This window comes from Prinia subflava, chromosome Z, assembly GCF_021018805.1.
Source record: "Prinia subflava isolate CZ2003 ecotype Zambia chromosome Z, Cam_Psub_1.2, whole genome shotgun sequence".
Taxonomy (NCBI): domain Eukaryota; kingdom Metazoa; phylum Chordata; class Aves; order Passeriformes; family Cisticolidae; genus Prinia; species Prinia subflava.
The window spans coordinates 85,040,297-85,063,053 of NC_086283.1; the positions used below are offsets into that span (position 1 = coordinate 85,040,297).

Here is a 22,757-nt window from a genome sequence, read left to right on the forward strand (position 1 = left end):
TAAGCAAAATCTTACTGTGTTTTTTGACAGCTGGAAAGACTCATGGTAATAGATGACCCCACTGCTGTTTTGGAATTTACTGAATTCTCAGCTGATGAGTAAGAGCTGTCTTCAGTTAGCTAGGAATAATAAAATCAAATGGATTAATTAGAGGTTGTATATTTTCTGCTGTTAACAGATCTGCTAGAATCCAGAGTCATTAAGGTATATGGATAGACAGACAGATACACATGTAGATAATAGATGTGGGTGTTGGCAGAGCTTTTTCCAGCTGTGTACTAAGCCAGTGCCCTCAATTAAAATACTAAAATCTCACTGTCTGAATAAACAAAATTTAAAACACCCAAAGCTGATTTTCCCACAGAACCCTGATATCAGAAGAGTAAGACAGCCTGCAGAGAAGAGATACTTTTCAAACACAGTCAGCATGAGTTTAACATTTCCGTTAAACATCAGTGATACATCAATTCCACTGAAACTTATATTGGAACTTTCTTGAAAATCACATAGTGAAATAATTAATTGCTTTAAAACAGCACTGATTTGTTTGGTGTTTGGTTTTGGTTGAGTTATTTTCCTTAATCTGAGCTCTAGTAAAATTACTTTTCTTTTTACCTGAACACATGCTTCTTTCTTAGTCACTAGAGATACTACAGGAATTTCAGGACAGGTCAGGGCTTGTGGGGGCTGTAAAGTGGCAGGTCTAATGACATTCCACAATTGACTTGGTGACAAGGATCCTTGCAAAATACAAACACAAAATATTTAAACATATACTTTTTCTTCACATCTAATTAATACCTATATGTCTTGCCTCTTAACTGAAAGTTTCAAAACATTTTAAAATAACATTTATTGTTCTTTACTTGCTTCATATTCTGAAAAATTGTAATAGTTTCTAAAATACACAACTCTTAAGTTAAACCAATGTGTTATCCCATCAGATAAAAAAGTAATGTGTAATATACATAAACATTCTTATTTGTACTTATAAAATACATTTGTATTTATATATTTAAGTATGTTTATACTTATATTTATTGTTTTGTTTTAGATATGTCTTCTGGCATTTCAGATTTAATTCTGCATCTTCAGATGACAAGAGGTTTCTTCATTGCCTTCTCCAGGAGCAGATGTGTTCAGTTAGAAATGTGAAATTTCACTATGGAAGGTTATTTTCAGTCCACTCAGGAAATAAGTAGTCAGAGCAGATGCTCAGACCAGAGTTTAGGACCATAGGACCATGACCTATAGGACCTTTACACTGTCAAAAAATAAGTTATGAACTGCATAAATATAACTAGCCTATCATTCAGTATAGAAAAGAGCTGGTTTTGGTTTTTTTTTTTTTTTTTTTTGCATCAGTATCTCTAAAGGATGTCTTTGTGGAACTGCAGTGGATAAATATTACAATGACAGTTACCTTCTCTTGTACTTTTGATGATGTCAGGATTTCTTTGAAGAAGAGCTGAGGTCATGAATATGTTATTCTTCTTTACTACAGAAAAGGAATTTAAAATTGAATAATGAGTAAACCCAAATTTCAAACATTAATTAATATTTCTGTAACTTCTCCTTGTTTTGGTAGTACCTGAGCAATATTCCAACATATCCATCTGAAAAGGATCTTCAAGATAACTGTTACTGTCTCAGTTTTTACAGGTGGGCAGGCTTTGGCACCAGAAAGCACCAGAGGTTTTCTGGCTATGTCACAGTCTTTTGGATATTAATGAATATTTTAAATGCAAAGTCTTTCTTCATCTTTTAAAACTAGGTGTTCCTGTTTTGTAGAAACATTGAAATGCCAATCCTATCTGATCAAGTTTTAGGCATTTTTAAGTGATTAAGTGAGGCCCAAACAGGAATACATAAATAAATGTGCCCTGCCCTGTTCTGCTAAAAAGGCCTTCATAACTCACTAATAATGGCAGTGCACTATTGATGTTTTCACTGTTTTAATAACAATATCAAACACCAGTGAGATGGTGATGGCAAGCACATTGTAGAAATTCAGGAGGTAAGGGGGGTTATATGTATCCGAACAGCTGTAGAGCCAACCCAGGACTTCTGGTAGTAACTCAGTGTGAGAAAGTGCAGGATGTGGCTGGAGAAGGGGCCATACAGAGGGAGGGCAGCACCCACCCAGGACAACCATCAGCACAGCACAGCACAGCAGGAGTGAGGCCAAGAAGTGGGCATTGACTGCAGGGGCATCAAGACCACCCAAGACCCCCAAAGCCTCTGCCCATTTCCAGAAAGAATGAACTGCACATGAGAACTGATTTGCATAAAAAGAGAGAAACTCATCCCCAGGGTGGGGAAAACCCTTCTGTATAAAGGTACTTCCAGGAAACCCAGGTGTGTGGCCCAGGATCCTGGACATGCCTTCAGCCAGATCGACACTGATGCTGAACTGGGACTGGTGATCTCTTTTCCTCTCTTTCTCGCTTTCTCTCTTCTCCTCTTTAATCTTTAATTCTCCCTTTCACCTTACCCCTTCATCCAAAATCCACCTCCATGTGCTTATAATAGGAGACCAGGACTTAAACATGCCACACATGTACCATGTCCTTTAAAATGACACAACTGATACACTACAATCACCACTTTTTCACTGCAAGAGTGTGTTTTGTTGCTATTAAAATGCTGTGAACTCCTAACATTGTTTAGAAATCCTCTACATCAGTGTCTGTCAAGAACCTGCCTCTGGTAAGAGACTTAGGATTTGAGACCACTCCATCATTCCTGTTAGCGCTAAGAGTGAGGCTATTCCCTGGGTCCCTTGTTAGGTGGAAGACAGGCTCCTAGGATGGAAAATTATATTCCTGTAGGAACCATCACCGTTATATTGCAAGCAGACTATTCATGTAATTACCATAACTTCATTTTGGTTTTTAAAGTATAATTTGTATCACACTCTGTAAATGCATATTTTTAAATTATTCAAAGATTCCACCCCTTCTCCAGAGGATTCCCCAACTATTAAAAAACCCTTATCTTCTATTGAACTGCTAGTCCTCCTTATAAAACACTCCTTTCTCCCATCTAAATGCCAGACTAGTCCAACACTCTTCAGCTCTGTCTTGCAGAAAAAGCATTTCTGCATACATCTTTATTTTAGCTAATACTTGCTTTTCTACATAAATATTTGTTTTTATTTACCTGTCTGGGAGGGAGGAAAAGTAGGAAGGATGTTAAATGAAGACGACCTCCCTCTTTTCTGCATGAGAGCTGTATCTAAAAGCATAAAAGACTGAAATTATAACTTGTTTGGAGAATAAAAAAGACCAGTTTTAGAGTTAACCAGGCTGATGTCATGCTTTCACTGACAGCAGAATAAATTATTATCTGCTACCTACCATCTTTCTGAAGCATACTGTTAGGTTATGTCTATGCTGCTGATCCTGGGAGGTCTCTGAGGCCAAGCAGCACAGCCTGGCTCAGGCACACAGCTAATCATCTCTGCAGCAGCTCTGTCCTGGGGACCTCCAGGTGGAGAGGTTCAAAACAGAGCCAGACAGTGACCAATCACTTAAACAGTGTGGGCAATCAACACTCCAGAGGGAAAACACTCCAGCTTCCTCCTGCACTCTCCTTTACTTTTTGGTGTAGGGATGGCCTAAAATTTCTAGCATATTTATAGCGAGTTTAACTTTCAGAGTAAACCAAACTTAGCTTAAGATCTCTTAGGTACATTCAGATGTGATTAAAACAAAAATACACTAGATATATTAATGCCTGAATACAGAAGTACCTTTCTGGTACCATCCATATGTTAAATAAAGGCTGTAAAAAACAGATCAGTCCTTCTGCACAGCAGCCTCAGTGATTCATGTTCATTTCCCATGGAAAAAATACACAGTTCTAAGTGGGCTTTCCTAGTCAGCTCTTGGCTGGACAAAAGGAGGGACCTTGTGGAAACTGTTTTACATTTTAAAAGATTGTCCAGGGATACTGATCTCTTCTAGAAGCAAGGGATATAATTCCTTTCCTTACTTCATTCTTCCTTGACTGTGTAAGTAATTCCAGAAAATTATACAAAATTTACAGATTTTTCACTACTTTATGTAGTATTGTGTAAGTATTGAAAAGATAATGTATTTTTAATTAAAAAGATATTTATTGGAAATTACCAGTAAGTATCAATGTTTAAGTTTTCATGACTTGCAGCATGCCTACAATGCAGAAACATTTTTTAGATGGAGGAATTCATTCTTTTCTTTACCAGATGAGAATACAGAACTCCAGTCAAAACATGACTGTAGATAAATGTCATACCAGTGTTAGACTGAGAGTCAGGCTTCTGGAAAGTCAAAGATGATGATCTTGCACGTTTTCCAGAACAACGAATGAAATCTAGAGAAAATAAAATATAATATTATTGGCAGGAGGCATCAGCACTATGTTGTTATACTGAATTAAAACCTGAACAAAATAAATTCTAGAAGGGACTTACAGAACAGCTTTAAGGCAGTACCTAAGAGCAAAAGGGCTTTGGAATCTCAGTCAACACCTGTCACAAAGCCTGGGGAGTCTTCTTTATTCCTACTAAGTTCAGAGAACTTAAAGCAAGCACTTAGAATCACTTCTAAGTGATTCTAAGTGGGATCAGAAAACGGTAAGAATGAGAAGCTACATTATAACATTATCCAAGCAAACAGAAAAAGGCAATTAGGAGTTCACACAGGATGAATATAAGATGAATATGACTGGTCAGTTTTGAGGGCTTCTGCAGCCTATCGTTCTGGTAAATATGAGAGGTAAGATGGAAGAACTCTTGAGGGAAGACAGGGACATATATCATATATATTAGGACAGAGTAGGTGGCGCTATAACCCACAAAATCTTAGTCTGATAACTGGGATTTGCCCCTGCTCATAAAAAGAGTCCAAACACTGTTTCCACAGGCAAACCTATGAATAACATAGTTATATTACACTGTTTCAGTGAGGTGATCATTACCATTTTCAGCTTTGCAAACTGGGTCTTCTGCAGGCCGCTGGAAAAAAAAAAGGCATGGAAAAGTCAAGGAAAATAGAACAGTCATTTCCTAGACAGAGACACAAAGTATAACAATCCAGCATACATGCATTGTCTTGTTTCTGGTTTCTATTCTTCCTTGTTCTACTTTCAGACCATTTATTACAAGTGTTAACCAGGGCTAAAATCTTACACTATTGCTAAGATAATTGTGTATAGAATCCCTATTTCTCAACATTTTTTATCAATAATGAAAAAGGGAAATAGGAGGCTTTTTACCTTCAAAGAGCGATCCTTCTTTTCAAAAACAAATGTTGCCTGGGCAAGCACTGATTTCTCTGGAAAAAAGAAAAGATAATTTTTAATAACAATTCCATAATGGCATTTATCAATCAGAGCTTTGAAAATGCTGTGCAAAAACAAACAGGAGTTTATCCTTTTGTTACAAAGGAAGAAGCCATAGAGATACAGTGATGTACAGTACAGTACATTAAAAAAAAAAGCTATAACCCCCAAATCTGAGTGTGAGTTTTGCCTAACTAGATGCCATGGGATTTGGCCTCATATTTTTAACACTTCTTTAAAAAAATAGGGAGAAAAAGCGCTTTTAGCCTTTATAAAAAATATCTACCATCCTTTAAGAATAGAGGTGAACTCCATCTTTGAGTAGCAGAAAAGAGCAAGGACGTGAAATGTAAAGTATCCGAAGGAAAACAAGAGAATGTGTTAAACTTGGCTTTCAGCTACATTCATACATTCTGCTCTTTAAGCTTCAGGTAGGTGGATGTCTAGGATCAGTTATAATGTGTGTGCATGATAAATAAACATATGGAGCTCTCTAGAGCAAATTCTAATCTCAGCATGTCTCTGCATCTCTTAGACTTAACTAAAAATATCTTGGATCTATGCTCTTTTTTTTTTGGTGAAATATTTTTCTGCATACATTTGCCTCCCATCAGATTTAGGGTTCACTGCTTCTACATCTCATACAACTTCTTCAGGCTGTTGACTTTGTTAGGCTTGTGACCTTCCCAGCCTGTGCAACTCTAATGGACTAAATTTGGTTGTCAGTATAAAAAGCTGTTTTCACCAGCACCACTGATTAATGATTTATTGTATGAATTAAGGACACAATTAATGAGCAAAAAAGCAGACACAAACAGTTCTTTTCCTAAAGACCACCCCATACAGGATTCATCTCATGCTAGCTTGATACATCTGTCATATGCAGTAAATAGAAACAATCAGCTGCTGACTATGAGCGTATTTTAGCTGTGTACTTTAGATGATAAATGGAAAGCTAGCATGTATTTCTCTCCATGGCTGTTAAATACAGAGTACGGACTAGGGTGACTGCTGAGCTATTTGACTGGCCTCTGGCCAGAGAAATCTCACACTTGGTGCCTTGTTAGCTGACATTTGACAGAATATTCATCACATACACAACATTTTTGTAACACTCCTTTCCTCTGTTACCTCTTCAACAAAAACATCCAAGTGAAAATATGTGGATAGATATTTTTGTCTAGAATTGCACACCTATCTGTGACCAAACAACTTAAGCTTTGGTATCAATTACTCAAAGGTTTAATAAAGCAAACATCATGGAGGAGTTAAGATTACTACACAAAAATGTATTCAACTATTAAGAAAAAAGTAAAGATTGTTAAAATAAATGCCTCATGTATGTAAACAAGGGAAAAGAGCATGAAGCTTTTACTCAAACCCAGGGATATGGAGAGGAGTAATAACTAATACAGTTTTGCTGTTGTTCATTTTATATTTACTTAGGCATTGTGTATGTGCAAAGGACAGGATTTAACAAATTTAACATGCTTTGCAATGAAAGCCTATTTCTTCCTTAATAGAAAAAGTAGAATAAAGTTCACATTGTTCCACTGAAAGAAAGATAACTCTCTGTCACTGAAAGTTGAAGAAAAATTCCATAATCCAGTTGCAGCTAGGGGGTCAATGGCATGCCATGACATGAAGCAATTCCACTTCTATTCACTAGAGGGGAGTGGCACACATGAACAATAGTATTTCACTTAAACATAATTTTTGAAGAGAATAGGCTTTTTTTTGTCCCCTTAAAAAACAAACAAACAAAACTGACATTCTTACTAAATGAAGGAAAAATAAAAGAAGTAAAGAGTAACTGTAGAAACCTTCATATTCTTCTCAGAAATCCTCAAGCTCAGAAGCTTGCACTTTTTTTAAAGGTACATTTTCTACTCCAAAGAATGGAGCAAATAATGAAGTACTGTGAAAAAGAAATTGACTTTCTGTCACAGAGTTAATTCCTAGAGTTAAAACAGTGTAGGGGATTTGAAGGAATTATGAAAGCCCACTACATTTGAAACAGCAAGAAAATTCCAGTAATATTTTAAAACCCAAAAGTTCCTGAAGAAAAAAAATGTAACTGCTTTATTAACAACAGAAACACATGAAGCTACAGCATACTGGTATCCTTCAAAGATAAATACGCATTTTTTAATACTGCAGTAAATATAAAGAATATATCCCACCTACTGCTCTTGAGCCAAAGAGCCGCCTGTAGATTTAGTCAGAAGTTGCTGGGGCTGCCATAATTACTTATAGTTTTTACAGTTCTATAGTGCTTCTACTCAAATCAAGAAAATCTTTTTGTAATTCCTTAAGCATACTCCACAAAGCTCATCAGTAGGATCTACACTCCTCAATCAGGCTGTTCATAACAGGATTTTAAAAACATGTTTGTGTTAACTATATATGTATCCTAAGTATAAATTTACGTTTACATTTTCAGCTTCTCAGATATTAAGGCACAACACATCTGATCTCCACAGAAAAAGACTCTCAAAACTTCTTGTGGATGTAACACAAGGCCAGCAAGGAGTTACTGCAGTCGAGTTGATGTGGTTATTTTAATATTGGTCAGTACCTCTGCATTTCTCCCCTTCAGTTCCTGCACTAAGTCTGCCTCTGGCAGGGTGGTTGTGCTGGGTGAAAGAGAAGTGTTTCTGCACCCTCTGCACCCAGCCAGACTCTGTCCCAGGAATATGCAGGAGCAGCCAGGGCCACGCACAGGCAGATGCAGAGGAATGGGCTGGAACCATTCCCCCTCACCCTCACCACCAGGACAGACAGACATGGGCTGGCTAGTGCCTTGTTCAGACCGGGCCACTCCAGTCCTCAGCAGCTTGGCACTTGTGGATAAAAGAGGCTGTTGGGAAAGTTACCAGAGAATAATGCCAAATGAGCTGCCTCTGGCTGCAAGGACTGGAATAATCCACCAGCCTCAGCCAAGAGTCCAGACACAGAACCTGTCTGTGCATGAATAATCACCACAGACTGTGCTGTCTCTCCCTTGCTACATTTCCCCTGAAGCTATTGTATCAGAAATGGGTTGGCCTAATGTTTACTGCATTCAAAGATCAAATAGGCCTTTGCCTGGAAGATGCATTAGAAATGTTCAATTTCTTTGTCTGAGACCTCACCTGGATGGTGTCCTGGCTCCAGCCTCCTGTCCTGTACAAAAGCACTATCAAATGTGCTCATACCTGAGCTACCTGACATGGAAGGCACCCAGCTTACAGAATGGAGACTGCATTCCATATGAAAGAGCATTTTGAGAAGAGTAAATACTGGCTGATGCCTTAGCAGCATGCCCAGAATAACATACAAGAAATAATGTAAAATTTATTTTACCAGATTTGCTTGAATCCTAAAAGCCAGCATTGTCCATTAGATGTAAGGATCCCTCTGTCTTTGCTGTGACATGCCACTCTTCACTTGCATTGCTCTTGCCTTTTCTAAAGCTATTGAGACTTCACAAAATATATACATGAAAAAGTAAGTGGGACACTGATGATTTTGAAAATTTTTAGAGTTGTTGTTACTATTGTTCCATCTTGCCCTAAACACAGATAAATGATCCTTAAACTTTGAGGGCTAAGGATACAGTGGAGAGAATATAAGCACATACCTGTTTCTAATTTTCAAGCAGTCCTATGCCTGAAATCATGCCAAAAGTGGTGACAGTTCTGTTTCGCTATTCTTTCAAAGAGTGCAAAAAACCCCACTCAAATCTTTCAGAAAGTAATATAGGAATTGTGATTTCAGTAAAAGTTTTTTATTCTGATGTTGAAACAGTTGATTTTTATGTTTTCAATTTGAAAATTAAATCTGTTGCGTCTTCACCATTACCATACTGGCCGGAACACTGAAAATGTTTTAATTCATATCCATAGCAAAAAATTGCACATTTTTTAAAGTAAAAATGGACCAGTGGCTTGGCAAGACTGAGCCCACCAGCAGCAGTGGCAGCACCTCTGGGATAATGGATTTAAGAAGGGCAATTGCACAAGGGCAAATGCAGCTGTGAGAGAGGAGTGAAAATGTGTGAGAGGAACCGCTCTGCAGACACCAAGGTCAGTGAAGGAGGAGAAAGAAAAGGTGATTGTGAGGCAGCTGTGCCCCTGCAGCCCCTGGAGATCCAGGGAGGAGCAGAGATCCACCTGCAGCCCCTGGAGGAGCCCACAGTGGAGCAGGGAGATGCCCAAAGGAGGCTGTGACCCCATGGGAAGCCTGTGCTGGAGCAGGCTCCTGGCAGGACCTGTGACCCCACTGGGGACCCACACTGGATGAATTCATGGAGGATAACAGCCTGTGGAAGGGACTTGAGCTGTGGAAGTTCATGGAGGACTGTCACCTGTAGGAATGAACCTGTGGTGGAGCAGAGGAAGAGTGTGAGGAGTCCTCCCAGTGAGGAGGAAGGAGTGGCAGAGACAATGTGTGATGGAACTGACCATAACCCGCATTCCCCATGCCCCTGTGCTGCTCAGTCAGAGGAGGTAGAGAAAGGAGGGAGTGAAGTTAAGGCAGTGAAGGATGGGAAGAGGGGTTTTTGTAAGAATTGGGTTTAGTTCTCACTACCATACTCTAATACTAATTTGACTGGTATTAAACTAAATTGATTTTCCCAAGTCAAGTCTGTTTTGCCTGTGGTGCTAACTGTTGAGTGTACTCTCCCTGTCCTTATCTTAACCCATGAGCCTTCCATAATTTTCTCTCCCAAGTCCAACTGAGGAGGAAAGTGAACGAGTGGTTTTGGTAGACACGCAGCATTGAGCCAAGATCAGCATACCACAACATTAAATAAATAAAACAAGCAAAAAGCAAAAAAAATGGCACAAACCAGAAACAAACTTCCTTCTTAATCAGAAAAAAGAATTCTCAAACAGAGTATGATACTTGAAAATTGTATAATGTCCAAATAATGTCACTGACTTACAAAACCTTTAACTGCATCCAACTTTCCTTTACAGAATCCTAGTAAGCACTGCACAACACACAAAGACTATGTGAAAATGTCTAATCAGTTTATCATTTTATCCTATCAAATAGGCTATAAGGCTATGACATTGAATTATCAAGTTTCTGTGCTCTGATATGCAACAGCATATTCTAGAAGCTTTGCGAGTTACTGCTATAATTCGAAAAAACAGAAGCAGAGACACTGCTGTATTTTGATACTACAGCTTAGATTGCTGGTTCCCATGGGACTCTAACCAAATCAATAAGTCAATCAATAATAACAATTTCTTGCCAATAAGACTGCCATTTTGATTGTTTAACACGTAAATTAGCTCAATGAGAACATGTAATTTGAGAAGATGTTGAGAAGAAAAGTAGATTTAATGTCATGTTGGTTGCTACATCCCTCTCAGGGTTGCTGTTCCCTAAGATTCTCCTCGGGGTTGCTGTTCCCCAAGGTAATAAGGTTTTCAGGCTTCTCTAGTCCTAAAGGTTCCACGCTGGAGCCAGAGAAGACAAGCTGAGTCCGTGTTTTCAAGGTTGTTTATTCTTAATTATCTATAATTTCTTTCCCAGCTTTGCAAGGCATCTCCAGCAGAGCAGGACACGCGGCAGACTGGGCGGATCAGAGAGCCCCACACCTTATGTACAGTACCCCTGACCCAACCACCATCCACAACGTACTTTTTATTTACAAAATTTTACCAATGCCTACTACCTATGCTAACATTTCTACTCTAAACCAATCCCTAAAATCCAACTCAGCAAAAGATGGGGGACGAGAGCAAGAACAAGGGGGACAGGGGCCACTTCCCAATTCTTCCATCATGTCTCTTCAGACCCATATACTAAAAATCCTAGCTTCTACATTTACATTCAATGATAAACTAAATACTACTTATTTTAAATTCTTTCGGCTTGTGAGTCTTCCTGCACGTGAGTATTCACTCCCATGGCCAGGGATCAGAGGCAGTGTCCTCCTGGGCTCTGTGTGAGGCTGGTTGACTCCCCTGTACAGATCCCAGACCCCCCTGTCCGGTCTCCAAACCCTCCAGGGTGGCCAAAGGGATATCCTGGACTCCCACACATCCCCAGATGTAAAACTCGTGTTTTGTATCACTAAAATAGTAAGGAAAACACATGGGAAAACTTTGTCACTAATGAAGACATGCCATGTAGAGCTATTTCTTGAAAACACATTACGATAAAATTTTTTGGCAATATAAATGTAGGAAAAGAAAGCAACAATGGACTAGCATTTAAATTGGAGACATGGATTGAGAAATTTACACTAATAAATAAAATTAATACAAGAAATTAGTTTCATTATGCTAGATGATGATCTGTACATTAGTGACTTCAAGGAGCACCAGAGTTAAACTATGTAATAATATGACCAATTTTTATTCAAAACGCTGCAAAAATATAGCAAAAAATCAATGCTTTAGACAGCAAAACTGCAGAAGAAAAATATATATAGTGAAAACAAGAAATTATGAATTAACAAAATATTTTGCTCTCGAAGCTTGGGCTTATGTCAAAATATTGTTTCTGGCTTTTGATATAAAGACATCTGTCAGTATTTCCAGTAATAGACCATTTTGGTCTAAAATGAGGTGGAAAATAACAAGAAAACTTCTGGCTTCTGTCAAGAAGAAATTAAGAACAGGATATGCAGGATTTTTCTGATTTAAAAATAGTCACAGAAGTACGCAACATAAAATAGGAGTCAGTTCACAGCCAAGAGAAAGTGCCACAAGATAAAGTGCCACAATATCTTGGGTCCCCCGGTGGCCTCACTACATAAGCCAGGTTTTCCTCTGCCAAAATTTGAATAAGACAGAAGACGTGAGGCAAAATGGGGGTGTCCTAGAACAGTACTTCATGCAACCAACTTAATAGAATGGATCAACTTAAAAGAAGTATGGAAAAGGGTTCATGAAATTTCCCATTGCTGGCCCGCAGTAACAGGTGTGTTCCCAGAAGTTCTGGGCAGCTGAGTATTCTGATGGAATTCACACACACAGCTGCTCAGCACCTTTGGAAAAACAGGTCACTAAGTAAACCTGGAAACCTATTTTCAGGTTCTCATTTATTAGTCTTTGTACTTTTGATTCTGCTTATGAAATATATTTAATACTTTCTAAGACAACTGTTTTAAAAAAATAAGATCAGTTTTAATGCCATGACTGGGGATTTTTCAAGCATTTTTTGCTTGAGACATTGTAATACAAGATCGATTACTTCAATTTGCATCAATATCTATTATATTTACATAATAGGTTTTATTTAATCTGTAAACACTCAAAACATAATAAGAAAATAAAATAAGGTCATAAATCAAACAAAGTTCCAATCTCTTCCAATGCTAATGAGAAGAGTTTCCCATACCCAAAGGTATCAGCAACAAGCAACTTCAGTATCTTAGTCATAATTCCAGACCTGTATGTTAACGGAATTTTTTCTTTTATAATACTCTTCTGAATGTCAATGAATCAATTAATTTCCAACAGTTCCTCGTGAATCCTGGTTTTCCAAATACATTCAATAGAAATCATTCTAAATAGTGAAAAAATATTTTGAGTATTGTTAAAATAAAGTACTTCAAACCTATTGAGATGAAATCTTTGACGAAGTTTATTATTATTTGAAAAAAAAAAAAGGAACCACCCATTGTTGTGAATTTTACTTCTAGAGAACTTAAACAAACTTATATTTGGCCACTGGCTCCACTTGCTGCAGGAGCAACTGTACTTCAGTGGCCCATGAAGCGACTGCTGCACACAGCACTGTGCTCTCTTTAAACACCCTGTACTAAATATGAAGTGCACATTGCTTATCTTGGGTTCAGACAGCATCCTGTAAATACAGTTTGGGGAACCAATAAATAACTTCACACCTCCCTGTTTGGATCAGCAGAGAGTACATCAAAGAAGTTTCTGTTTCATGGCTCTCAGAAAGAAAATGTTCATCTAATTGACAACTGCGAAATAAAACTTCTGAAGGAATTTTTCCTAGGACAGCTTTACTACATTGTTGGGACTCCAGTACTGCACATGCTTTGTTATACAAATAGTTCATAACCCATATAAATAATTTCTCTGTCACCAGTGACACCAGTTATGAGAGCACAGATTCTTCATGCAGGCACAGTCCTGCACAATCAGACTCTCAAGATTTTAAGACATGTTCATCCTCTTCTAAGTCACTCCTCTCAATGCTACAGATTCTAAACACAGATAGGGATTAGGGTGGAAAGGGTTCTTTTATCCAAAAATTCCATTTAACACTCCTAGCTCCCATCATGGTTTATAGTATGCCATGTGAGAGATGAGATTTAAAATTTAAAATACTTCTCTCCAGCCACAGAAACTCAGCTGACAGCCTGTGGAAGTGTTTATAAATACAGCATATGCCACCCACTTACCTCTGTGGAGCAGTTCTCGTCTTTATATGAACTTTATAACATAAACAGGCACTAAAATAGCAATAAAAATTACCCTATCTCAGCAATATTGTAGCATAATTTCTGAGAGAGCTGTAACCCAGTTGGCTTTATTTCAAACATTAGAGTGAAATAAATATTTTTGAGAGTCTCATCACTGGAGTGTAATTCTAGCAGTGATACCATACCAGAAGTAAATGTGTCACTAGACCAGCAGTACCGTGGCAAAAAGCATAACCAAAAATTATTTTGGAAACACTGAAACATCCTACTGCTCAGAATTTTTAATGTATTGTCAAAGCCAGTAAAATACCCAATGCAAGGACAATAAAATTCATAGGCATAAAAAGTTACCCTTTTCAGGGCATTGTACCAAATTTAAATTTTATAAATGCATACAAGACAGCACGGAAGTAACCCTCAGGGGAGTTGTGCAGAAGTTGAACCTTACAGGTAATAAGGTCATGATCTAACACATGACCATACCAACTTACACATTCTTAAATTTCAGTGAATAAATTGGACTGTGTCCTCAATATTAAGCATAATATCAGCCCAACCTCTCTAAAATATATCAGTCATAACATCAGGTTTAGCCCTTCAAAGTCCTCTTGGTAATTTAGGTTCATTCATCAGCCCTGTAGTAAGAAATGGCTGGTAGTATCATCTGCAAAAAGTCCTTAATACTAGCACTTGCTTTTGTTAGGCAACCTCACCAGTTTTTATTGATGCTGATAAATCACTCTTAATTCATGGCTCTCCTCACTACCTAAATAAGGGATTTTGCTGTCCACCTCTGTAGTCAAGCATCAGTCTGAGGAGCTAGAGCAGGACAGTTTTGCTGTCAAGGCGCAGGGCACGTCAGGGCATGGATGTCCAGGAAAACGAGTGTTGCTTCCAGGTACGGCCAGGAGTGCTATTCCTGCCCATTGTCAGACCCACCAGCTAGGAAAGCTGCAGAAAGCTCAAATGGCAGAGGTCTTGACACTGTCAGAAACATAGACAGGCCACACACACATATGGTAGCGTCCTTTCCTCAAGGAAAATACCAATTGGAGATTTCCGACAGATTACCAGTGAAAACAATGCAATAAAAAAGCAAGCCAGCCAAGCTCTTGTTTTGCTTTACCACAGCACTGTTACCAACCAGGCTACATTCTCTGTGTTTATCCAATTCCCCAAAAAAACCCCGGGGGAACACAAGAGACATGGAAAGGATAATAGCCAACAAAACCCACCTGTAAAGCATTCCTCCTTGCGATCTAGCATGCTGCCACGGGAGCCTCGGCACGGCCTGGGCATGGTCTGTTCGTGCAGGTGAGCAGCTCGGTGCAGAGCCCAGGGATCACCGGGCCGGTCTCTTCTTCTGCGGAGGTCGGGCACCCTCGCTCCCCGCCGGGGTCCGTCACAGCCAGCACACGAGCACCCCGTGCCTGCACATAAAACATTCCCTTGGCAAGCGGGAACTGGCTCGTTTCTCACTACGAGGTCAGCCTAAGCACCGTTCTATATACATCTCTCTATAGATGTAATCATGGAACCTGCCAGCCCCGCGGCAGCCAGCGAGGCCCGGGACGCGCTGCGGGCAGCGCTCCCCGCAGCGAGGCACGGGCGGAGCGAAGGCGGCGGGGCCGGGCCTGGCCCGCGGGGCGGGCCGTGGGAGGGGCACGGGAGCCGGGCTCCGGAACGCGGGGACGGAGAGAGGGCGGCAGGGGATTGTGCCAGCCGGGAGCTGCGCTGGGGGCTCGGTCACGGGTGGGCTCCCGTGAGTACTGTGCCTGCTGTGGGGGTTTTTTGGCTTTTTTTGTTTTTAAAAATAAGATGAAATTTCAAGCAATGTAGCCGAAGTCCGCGGTTGTTGCCAGGCTGACGTGAACCAAGTGCAGCGTCAGCACTAAGAGGTGTTGCGGTCCCTCCTTCCAGACGCGCTGTGCGACGAGCTCTAAAGCCTCGCCCGTGCCTCCTGCTGCTGTCTTAAATGGCAACAGCCCCAAATTCTCAAATGGGAGCGATTTCAGGCCATTCTGTACTGCGGGCCTGGTGTCAAACTGCTTGTAAGCATTACAGTTCAAGACAAAAAGACAGGAATTCACTAAGTTCATCAGAATCATATGTCAGTCTAGTCTAGTGTCTTCACAGAGCCAGTGTCAGATGTTTCACAGAAAAAAAAGATGCAAGATGTCCAAAAGCACACAGATGCTCAGTGATTTTCCCTCATTAGAGACTCAGTGTATGTTGGCATAACTTCTAAAATGTACCATTTAACCTTTCTGCAGTGGAATCAGAAGCTTTCAGACTGGAAAAGATCTCTAAGATCCGAGTCCAACCTTAACCCAGCATTGCCAAGTTCCCCAATAAACCATGTCCCCAAGTACCACAACTACACATATTTTAAATACCCTCAGGGATGGTGACTCCACCACTTCCTTTGGCAGCCTGTTCCAGTGCATGACAACCATTTCAGCAAAGGAAATTTTCCCAATATACAATCTAAATCTCTCCTAGGACAACCTGAGCCCATTTCTTGTTACGCTGTTTCGTGTTGTCTGGAAAAAGAGGCCAAGCTCCACCTGGCTACAGCCTCCTTCTCTGGACATGCTCGTGCATTTCATTTTCTTGTAGTGAGAGTCCCAAAACTCAGCATAGTACCTGGGGTGCAGAGACCTGAGCCTTAACTGTTGAACTTGGTATTTTTGTGACCTCCAATTATATGTTCCACCTCTGTTTAAACCTTAAGTCCATGACTTGTAGTGTGCACTTTCTCATCACATTTCCCAGTGACAGAAATGCATGAGGTTTGTAATTTTTGTTTTGCAAGTTTTCAGTTTCAGTATTGCCTATTCAGTTACTATTATGTGCAACAATCCTATTTTAGCTTCTGAACAACATTTTGTTCTTTTATACTTTTGTCATAATTCTAGTTATCTTCTGAGATAACACTGTTCAAAATTTTTCAGTCATTATTTCATTTGAATTTACAAACACCCTCTTCCAGAGGGAGGTGGGCCATAGCCTACCATAACCAGTTGCAGAAAAGGTAATGGCACAGAGCTATGTCTAATTTATCCTGTGAAACCAGCTGCACTGTCTGACAACAGATATAGATATTTGAAATTAACACCTTTAGCTCCCTATGACAGTTTTTATACAGTTATGTGGGATCAATAAAATCCATAAGGGCAACTGCTGGAGAAAGAGGAAGTATTCTGTGGAAACATCACATTTTCCTGTCCTCAGCCTCAGCATGCATTGCTAGTCACTGCTCAAGAAAAGATTCTGTGGTGCCGGTCAGCATCACCATTCTTATATCTTTTCTTAATACTATATTCATTTTCTCTGTCAACTCCTTTAAATAATAAAATCTTTAATACACTGTGAGAGTCAAGTGAGTACACATCATCTGAACTGTCAACTAAAAATAAAAATAAAGGCAAAATAATTTGGAAATCATAAAGCACACATATCTATTTTTTGACATTTAAACTATGAATATGGAAATGAACCAACAGCTTCTCCATAAGTAGCTTTTCACCGCATTGTGATGAAATTAATTTTGTATCAAGAGAGAGAACAGTAAAAAGCAGAGAAGTTATCTGAGTATGCTCTTGGCTAGATCACAAGATAAATTCCTTATTAGTTCCAGCTCCAAATGGTGCAAGGTTCTTTGATAGGCAAAGTAATGATGAATCCTAGATCAAAGTCATTATAATTTAATTATGAGTCTAACACTTTCATGAACACTCAATTATAATAAACAAAACAGACAAAATCCTGAAAAGGCCTGCATACATCCTGCTGTCCTTGACATCTCTGGCACTCTTCTCTGCAGACCTGTTTCTATCAGCAGAACCTCTAAGGACAGCACAGGTTTTGGGAATGCCAGCATGAGGTTTAGCCCCAGCCAGCAGCCAAGCCCCAAGCAGCTACTCACTCTGTCCCCCATTCCCCAGCACCAGGGAGAGAGTTGGAAGGGTAAAAGCTGGAAAACTCATGGGTTGAGATAATGAGAGTATAATAGAGAAAGCAAAAGCAGAGGAAAACAAGGAATTGAGTCACTACTTCCCATGGGCAGGCATGTGTTCAGCCATCTCCAGAAAAGCAGGGTCCCATCAAATGTAAAATGACTTGGGAAGACAAACACCATCACTCCAAATGTTCCCCCCTTCTTCTTCTTCCCCTGTTTATTTCTTGAGCAGGATGTCACATGGTCTGAAATACCCCTTTGGTCAGTTTGGGTTACTTGTCCTGGCTTTGTCTCCTCACGACCTCCCAGGCACTCCCAGCCTCCCTGCCAGCATCACAGTTCAAAAGCAGAAAAGGCCTTGGCTCTGAGTAAGATCTGCTCAGCAATAACAAAAACATCTCTGTAGTATCAACTCTGTGTTCAGCACAAATCCAAAACACAGCCCTATGCTAGCCACTGTAAAGGAAATTACCTGTACCTCAGCTGAAACCAGCACAAGTGCATTCACCTGCTGCATCCAGAACACTGATAAATACATGGATCAGAGCTGACCCTAGACTTCAGCTCTGAGGAACATCACTGCTAAATGGTCACCAGTCAGTGTAGTCCCATTTGAGCCCTGTCATCTAACCTGTTCTTTACTCGGCACACCATGAACCTGCTCATCCCACTGCTGGACAGCTTGCCCAGGAGGATGCTATGAAAGACAAAAGTATCAAAAGCCTTACTAAAACCCAGGAAAACTACCTCCACTGCCTTCCCTTCACCACTACACAGGTGACCGTCTTGTAGAAGGATACCAGATACCAGATTAGATGAATATAAACTTCCCTCTGTGAACTTATGTTGCCTGTGCCTGGTTGTGTTGTTCTTTAAGTGCCTTTCCTCACAGTCTCTACACCCTATAAGTTCTTTTTTCATGGCACAAACATCTAAGCATACACAACCTGTATTTCCCCCTCAGCACATCCTTTGAACGTGCAGGGCAGGAGAGCAGGGCTGCACACAAGTGCACACGTAGTCCTCACAGAGTCAGGGCTGTTCCAATGCATTTCTCCACTCTCAGCAGAAGTACACACTCCCACTGCTAGATTTTTAACGTTGTATTTTTGCTTATTAAAGCATTTATTCTTTAAATAAGCCTGAGTCACAAAGCTGGCTAGACAACCCACTACAAAATCATTACGCCATCCATGCACTGTTGATGTAAACGTAGAACAGCTGCAGGCTTACAACCTCTAGAAAACCCCCACATATTCTCTGGGGATTTCCCCAAAGACAGAGTTACTTTTTGAGCAACACCAGCCAATTTTTGACTCATTTTACATGAGCTCTATATTGTAGAGTATAAAAATTTTTCATCAGGACATGATGCAATACTAAATCAAAAGACTTGCAAAACTGTATCTGAAAATATGTAAGGGCAATATCATTAATCCAAACATACATGTACAGAACAACTTCTACTCCAGAGCCTAATTTTATTATTAAATTTGAAATATTTGGACCATTATTTCAAATCACTCATGATATTTTGCAAGACAATAATATTTTATTTGATCCAACACTTTGGAGTACATCATGAGTGAATATTCAACAAGTCATTCAACACAGTAAAAACCTAGCTGACGTTTCCAGATTTCAGACAGGAATCGAGAAAAGAATTGTTAACAAATACTGTCAGATATGTTAAGGCCTCCAGGAAAACACATTCCTCTTTTCTGTATCCAAATCCCTGTTTTCTTAAATTACACCTTCCTAATTTTAGGCACTCAAGTAAGGCATCTAAATTAAGAGCCCTATTGCTCTGCTTCTGCTCTGTACCTCAGAGAGGGTGGTTGCTGGGATCTGCCTCTGAGGCAGGGCAACCAGGTTCCTCGTTAACAGATCCTTTGAGGTGGACTAAAGCAAAACAGTGCTAAATAACTTATATTACATATATATGCTAAATAACTTAGATAACTTATATAACTCCATTGAAACCGTAACTGGACAAAAATGAAAAGGGGTATATAGCTTTTCTGGAGGATGTGATCACCCTCAGAAAGGAAGACTCTCAGAGAGAAAAACAGGGAAAGAGAGATAAGAGATAGAAAGATATTACCACTCCTGGCTCCAGCCGTGTGGGCTGTGGTCTGTGGTTGTGATATGCAGCCCTGGTCTGTTGTGGGTGGGGACCCACATAAATTTCCAGAGTTTTGCATTGGCACAGTGGTGGATCATGTTGTGGGAAAGAGACCAGCAGAGGAAAACCTCTACCCTGCCTCTGCAGGATCTATTGCTTCATGGCAGCTTGTCTTTTAGTTCAAAACCAGCTTATTTAAGACAAAACTGACCTGCAAGGTGCAACTGTTCTGCTACAGGGATTTATTCCAGTGCTCTGAGCTGCCTCTGGACATACATTGTCCCTTTAATGACTGCAGAGAGAGCATGGACTCTCAACGATTCCCTTCAGACAACTTCCAAGTGAGAGAGATTAATAATTACTTGTATAGTCCACACTGAGACAACTGTCCCTCAGAACTCTGTGGAATACTTTATGATAACTTGTGCATAAAAATAAATACTTTTAAAGTCAAGAGCCGTAAGTATTTGTAGAATCATACCTGCTTTTTGTATGCATTAAAATGCTTACCACCACTTATTATAAAACACAATAGACAGGCCTTTTTAGGCTTTTTTTTATGATAGTCATTTGGAATATCTTTGTGTTCAAATATAAGGTATAAAGAATATTTTCTTGTTATTCTGTTTCTACCTGTCTCATCCATCTGATGTATTTCACAGGGTGTTACCAATAACATGTCATTGCAAAATGTAAAGTCTGATGCTGTGCTGCATTGTTGCTATGACGATACTACATGTTCTGCTGTAAGTGATACGTTAAATTAGCTCCATGCAACATCCCAGCAACTTTCCAGTGCCTCTGTAATAGATACGCCAGGACACCATTGGTATTACTTAATGCTATGGACAAAAGAGTTGGTTTTAATTAATCTGCCTCCAGTAATGACTGAAAGAAAATTGAAGGAGAACTAGGACATAAAACTTATACTGTGCTCAGCAGGACAGGGTCACAGCATGCCCTGTCTTGTTTGCTCTTCAAGAGGAGAGGACTGGAAAAGGTTCTCTGTTTGCTATCAGCTGACCTCAGGTCATGTTAACAGCCACCTCGAAGATTTCTCTAGGAGCTAGTCCAGAGATGGAACTGGAAGAATGAGAAGGAATGAAGAAGAAGCATCTAGGAAAGCAAGATAATACTGATTAAAATGAAAGCTAAATAAATATGCCATTAGGTCTAATGGTGCACACAATCCTTGAAGGTTCTAATGAAAACCTGCTTTTACGTAGGAATAACTTAGGGTTCTGCCTTGCTGTTAACAAGTACTGTATTCTCTTGTGGTGTCTGAGTTTTAATAAACCCCTTTTTCACTGAGTTTCCATTCTCTTCTCTGTTGGCATTGAACTCGCTTTCCTCCTGAGGTAGGAAATGGACTCTTTACCATCAGACCTGTAATCAAATACAGAAGCACATTGAGCTACAAGACTAACATATAAATCTCATTTTTATGCTGTAATTTATATACGTATAATATTTCAAATATGCGTGAAGTTTTGATTGTAGTGCAAAGCTGCTTCTGAGTGGCAGAAAATTCCCTGTTTAACAGTCTGCCTACATTTAGTGATGCATATGATGAAGAATGTGTCTTAAATTGAAACCATTACACTCTTTGCAGTAACTTTGCATCTTCTTTACCAGTAGACTGTGTTTTGCCTTCATCTACCAGTGGTGTTTAACATCTTTGTTAGCAGCATGAACAGTGGTGTTGAGGGCACTCTCAGCAAGTTTTCTGAGGACACCAAGCTGTGTGTAGCTGTCCTAGGGTACAGTAGTATTTGAGTAAATGCTGGATGGCAAGAAAATCTAGTTTAGCATCACAAAAAATAATGCTGGTTAATAATGGATAAGGTTATGCTACTAATACAATTATGCCTTGAAAGTTCATATATTTTAAGGACAAGAACATAGAGAAAAGGATCACTATTGCTTCAGTTATCTGTCAGGACAAGAGCAAATGGATGAATATGATAGAAAAATTATTTTCTATTTCACTATTTTGTTATGTCAGAGGAGCAATTTCCCAAAAATCCCCACCCCTCAGATGGAGGACAATTACACTGCTCATATATGTTGAAAAAAAAGAAAAAGGCTGGAGCCCTTTGTGCTCCCGGAAGGGTTTCTGTTTGGCAACTCAGTTACCAGGAACCATGAGCAGATTATTGTGCAGTAGAACAGATACATTCGATGATTACTTCAGACCTCAGGCAAAACTAGGTTTTATTATACATTGGGTTTCAAATGTTTGCAAATTAGATGACTGAATTGTAAAAATCAGTTGAGTTCCTTGTGGTCCCATAGTACTACATTTTTATGTGTCTTCTTTTGGTTCTTTGCAAGTACAAAGTGACTTCCTGGGGCACAGGACAAGAATAACTGAAATTCTTTGCTGCACTATGCAGGAGGTCATGAAATTTTTGTAATTACCCCATTTAACAATAATCTGTATTAATCTGTAAATCAATGAATAGCAAAAGCTGCTTCAGCTGTTAGGACTCATTAGTGTTTTAGCACATGCAGAACAATCCCTGCTCACTTCTTTTGCTTCTGGAGCCATGCAGAGGAAATTCTTTAATCTTTTTCTGAGTGCGAAAGTGGTATAATTATTCAAATTGCTAAAAGTAGTGGGTTTTGCCCCCTGGTGGGGAAGGAAATCGCATTCTCAAACTCAATTATCATTTACCTAAGAATTGGGAGAGGAATAAAACCATAAGGTCCCTTTCTACTGCTGTGATTAAGTCAAACTTGGACTTGATCAAACCAAAAATATATAGTGCCCCTGGCCAAACTGATGTTATGTTACAAAACCTGGATAAAAAACAAAGCCTTAATTCTACAATACAACAAAATGGCCAACTAAGTGAAAAAGTATTTCTCTACGAGTGTTGGCAAAACATTTCCCCACTTCAAAGGTGATTAATTAGTAATTTTTTTAAAGCATGAGAATTGTC

The 22,757-nt window shown here is 39.5% G+C and overlaps 1 protein-coding gene across 2 annotated transcripts in view; it reads right to left on the minus strand.

Moving 5' to 3' along the window:
* Positions 1-15,339, minus strand: part of RANBP3L (RAN binding protein 3 like) — a 32,534-nt gene extending 17,195 nt beyond the window's left edge. The window contains exons 1-8 of one of the 2 annotated variants that reach the window (XM_063423322.1): positions 14,962-15,339; positions 5,260-5,318; positions 4,963-4,999; positions 4,279-4,356; positions 3,163-3,237; positions 1,424-1,498; positions 616-740; positions 16-119 (exon numbers count right to left, since the gene is read on the minus strand). In XM_063423322.1, coding sequence (XP_063279392.1) covers positions 16-119; positions 616-740; positions 1,424-1,498; positions 3,163-3,237; positions 4,279-4,356; positions 4,963-4,999; positions 5,260-5,318; positions 14,962-15,025 — 617 coding nt within the window. In that variant the 5' untranslated portion in view covers positions 15,026-15,339. The remainder of the gene's footprint in view (positions 1-15; positions 120-615; positions 741-1,423; positions 1,499-3,162; positions 3,238-4,278; positions 4,357-4,962; positions 5,000-5,259; positions 5,319-14,961) is intronic. The other variant, XM_063423324.1, reaches the window with a different exon arrangement.
* Positions 15,340-22,757: the final 7,418 nt, after the last annotated feature.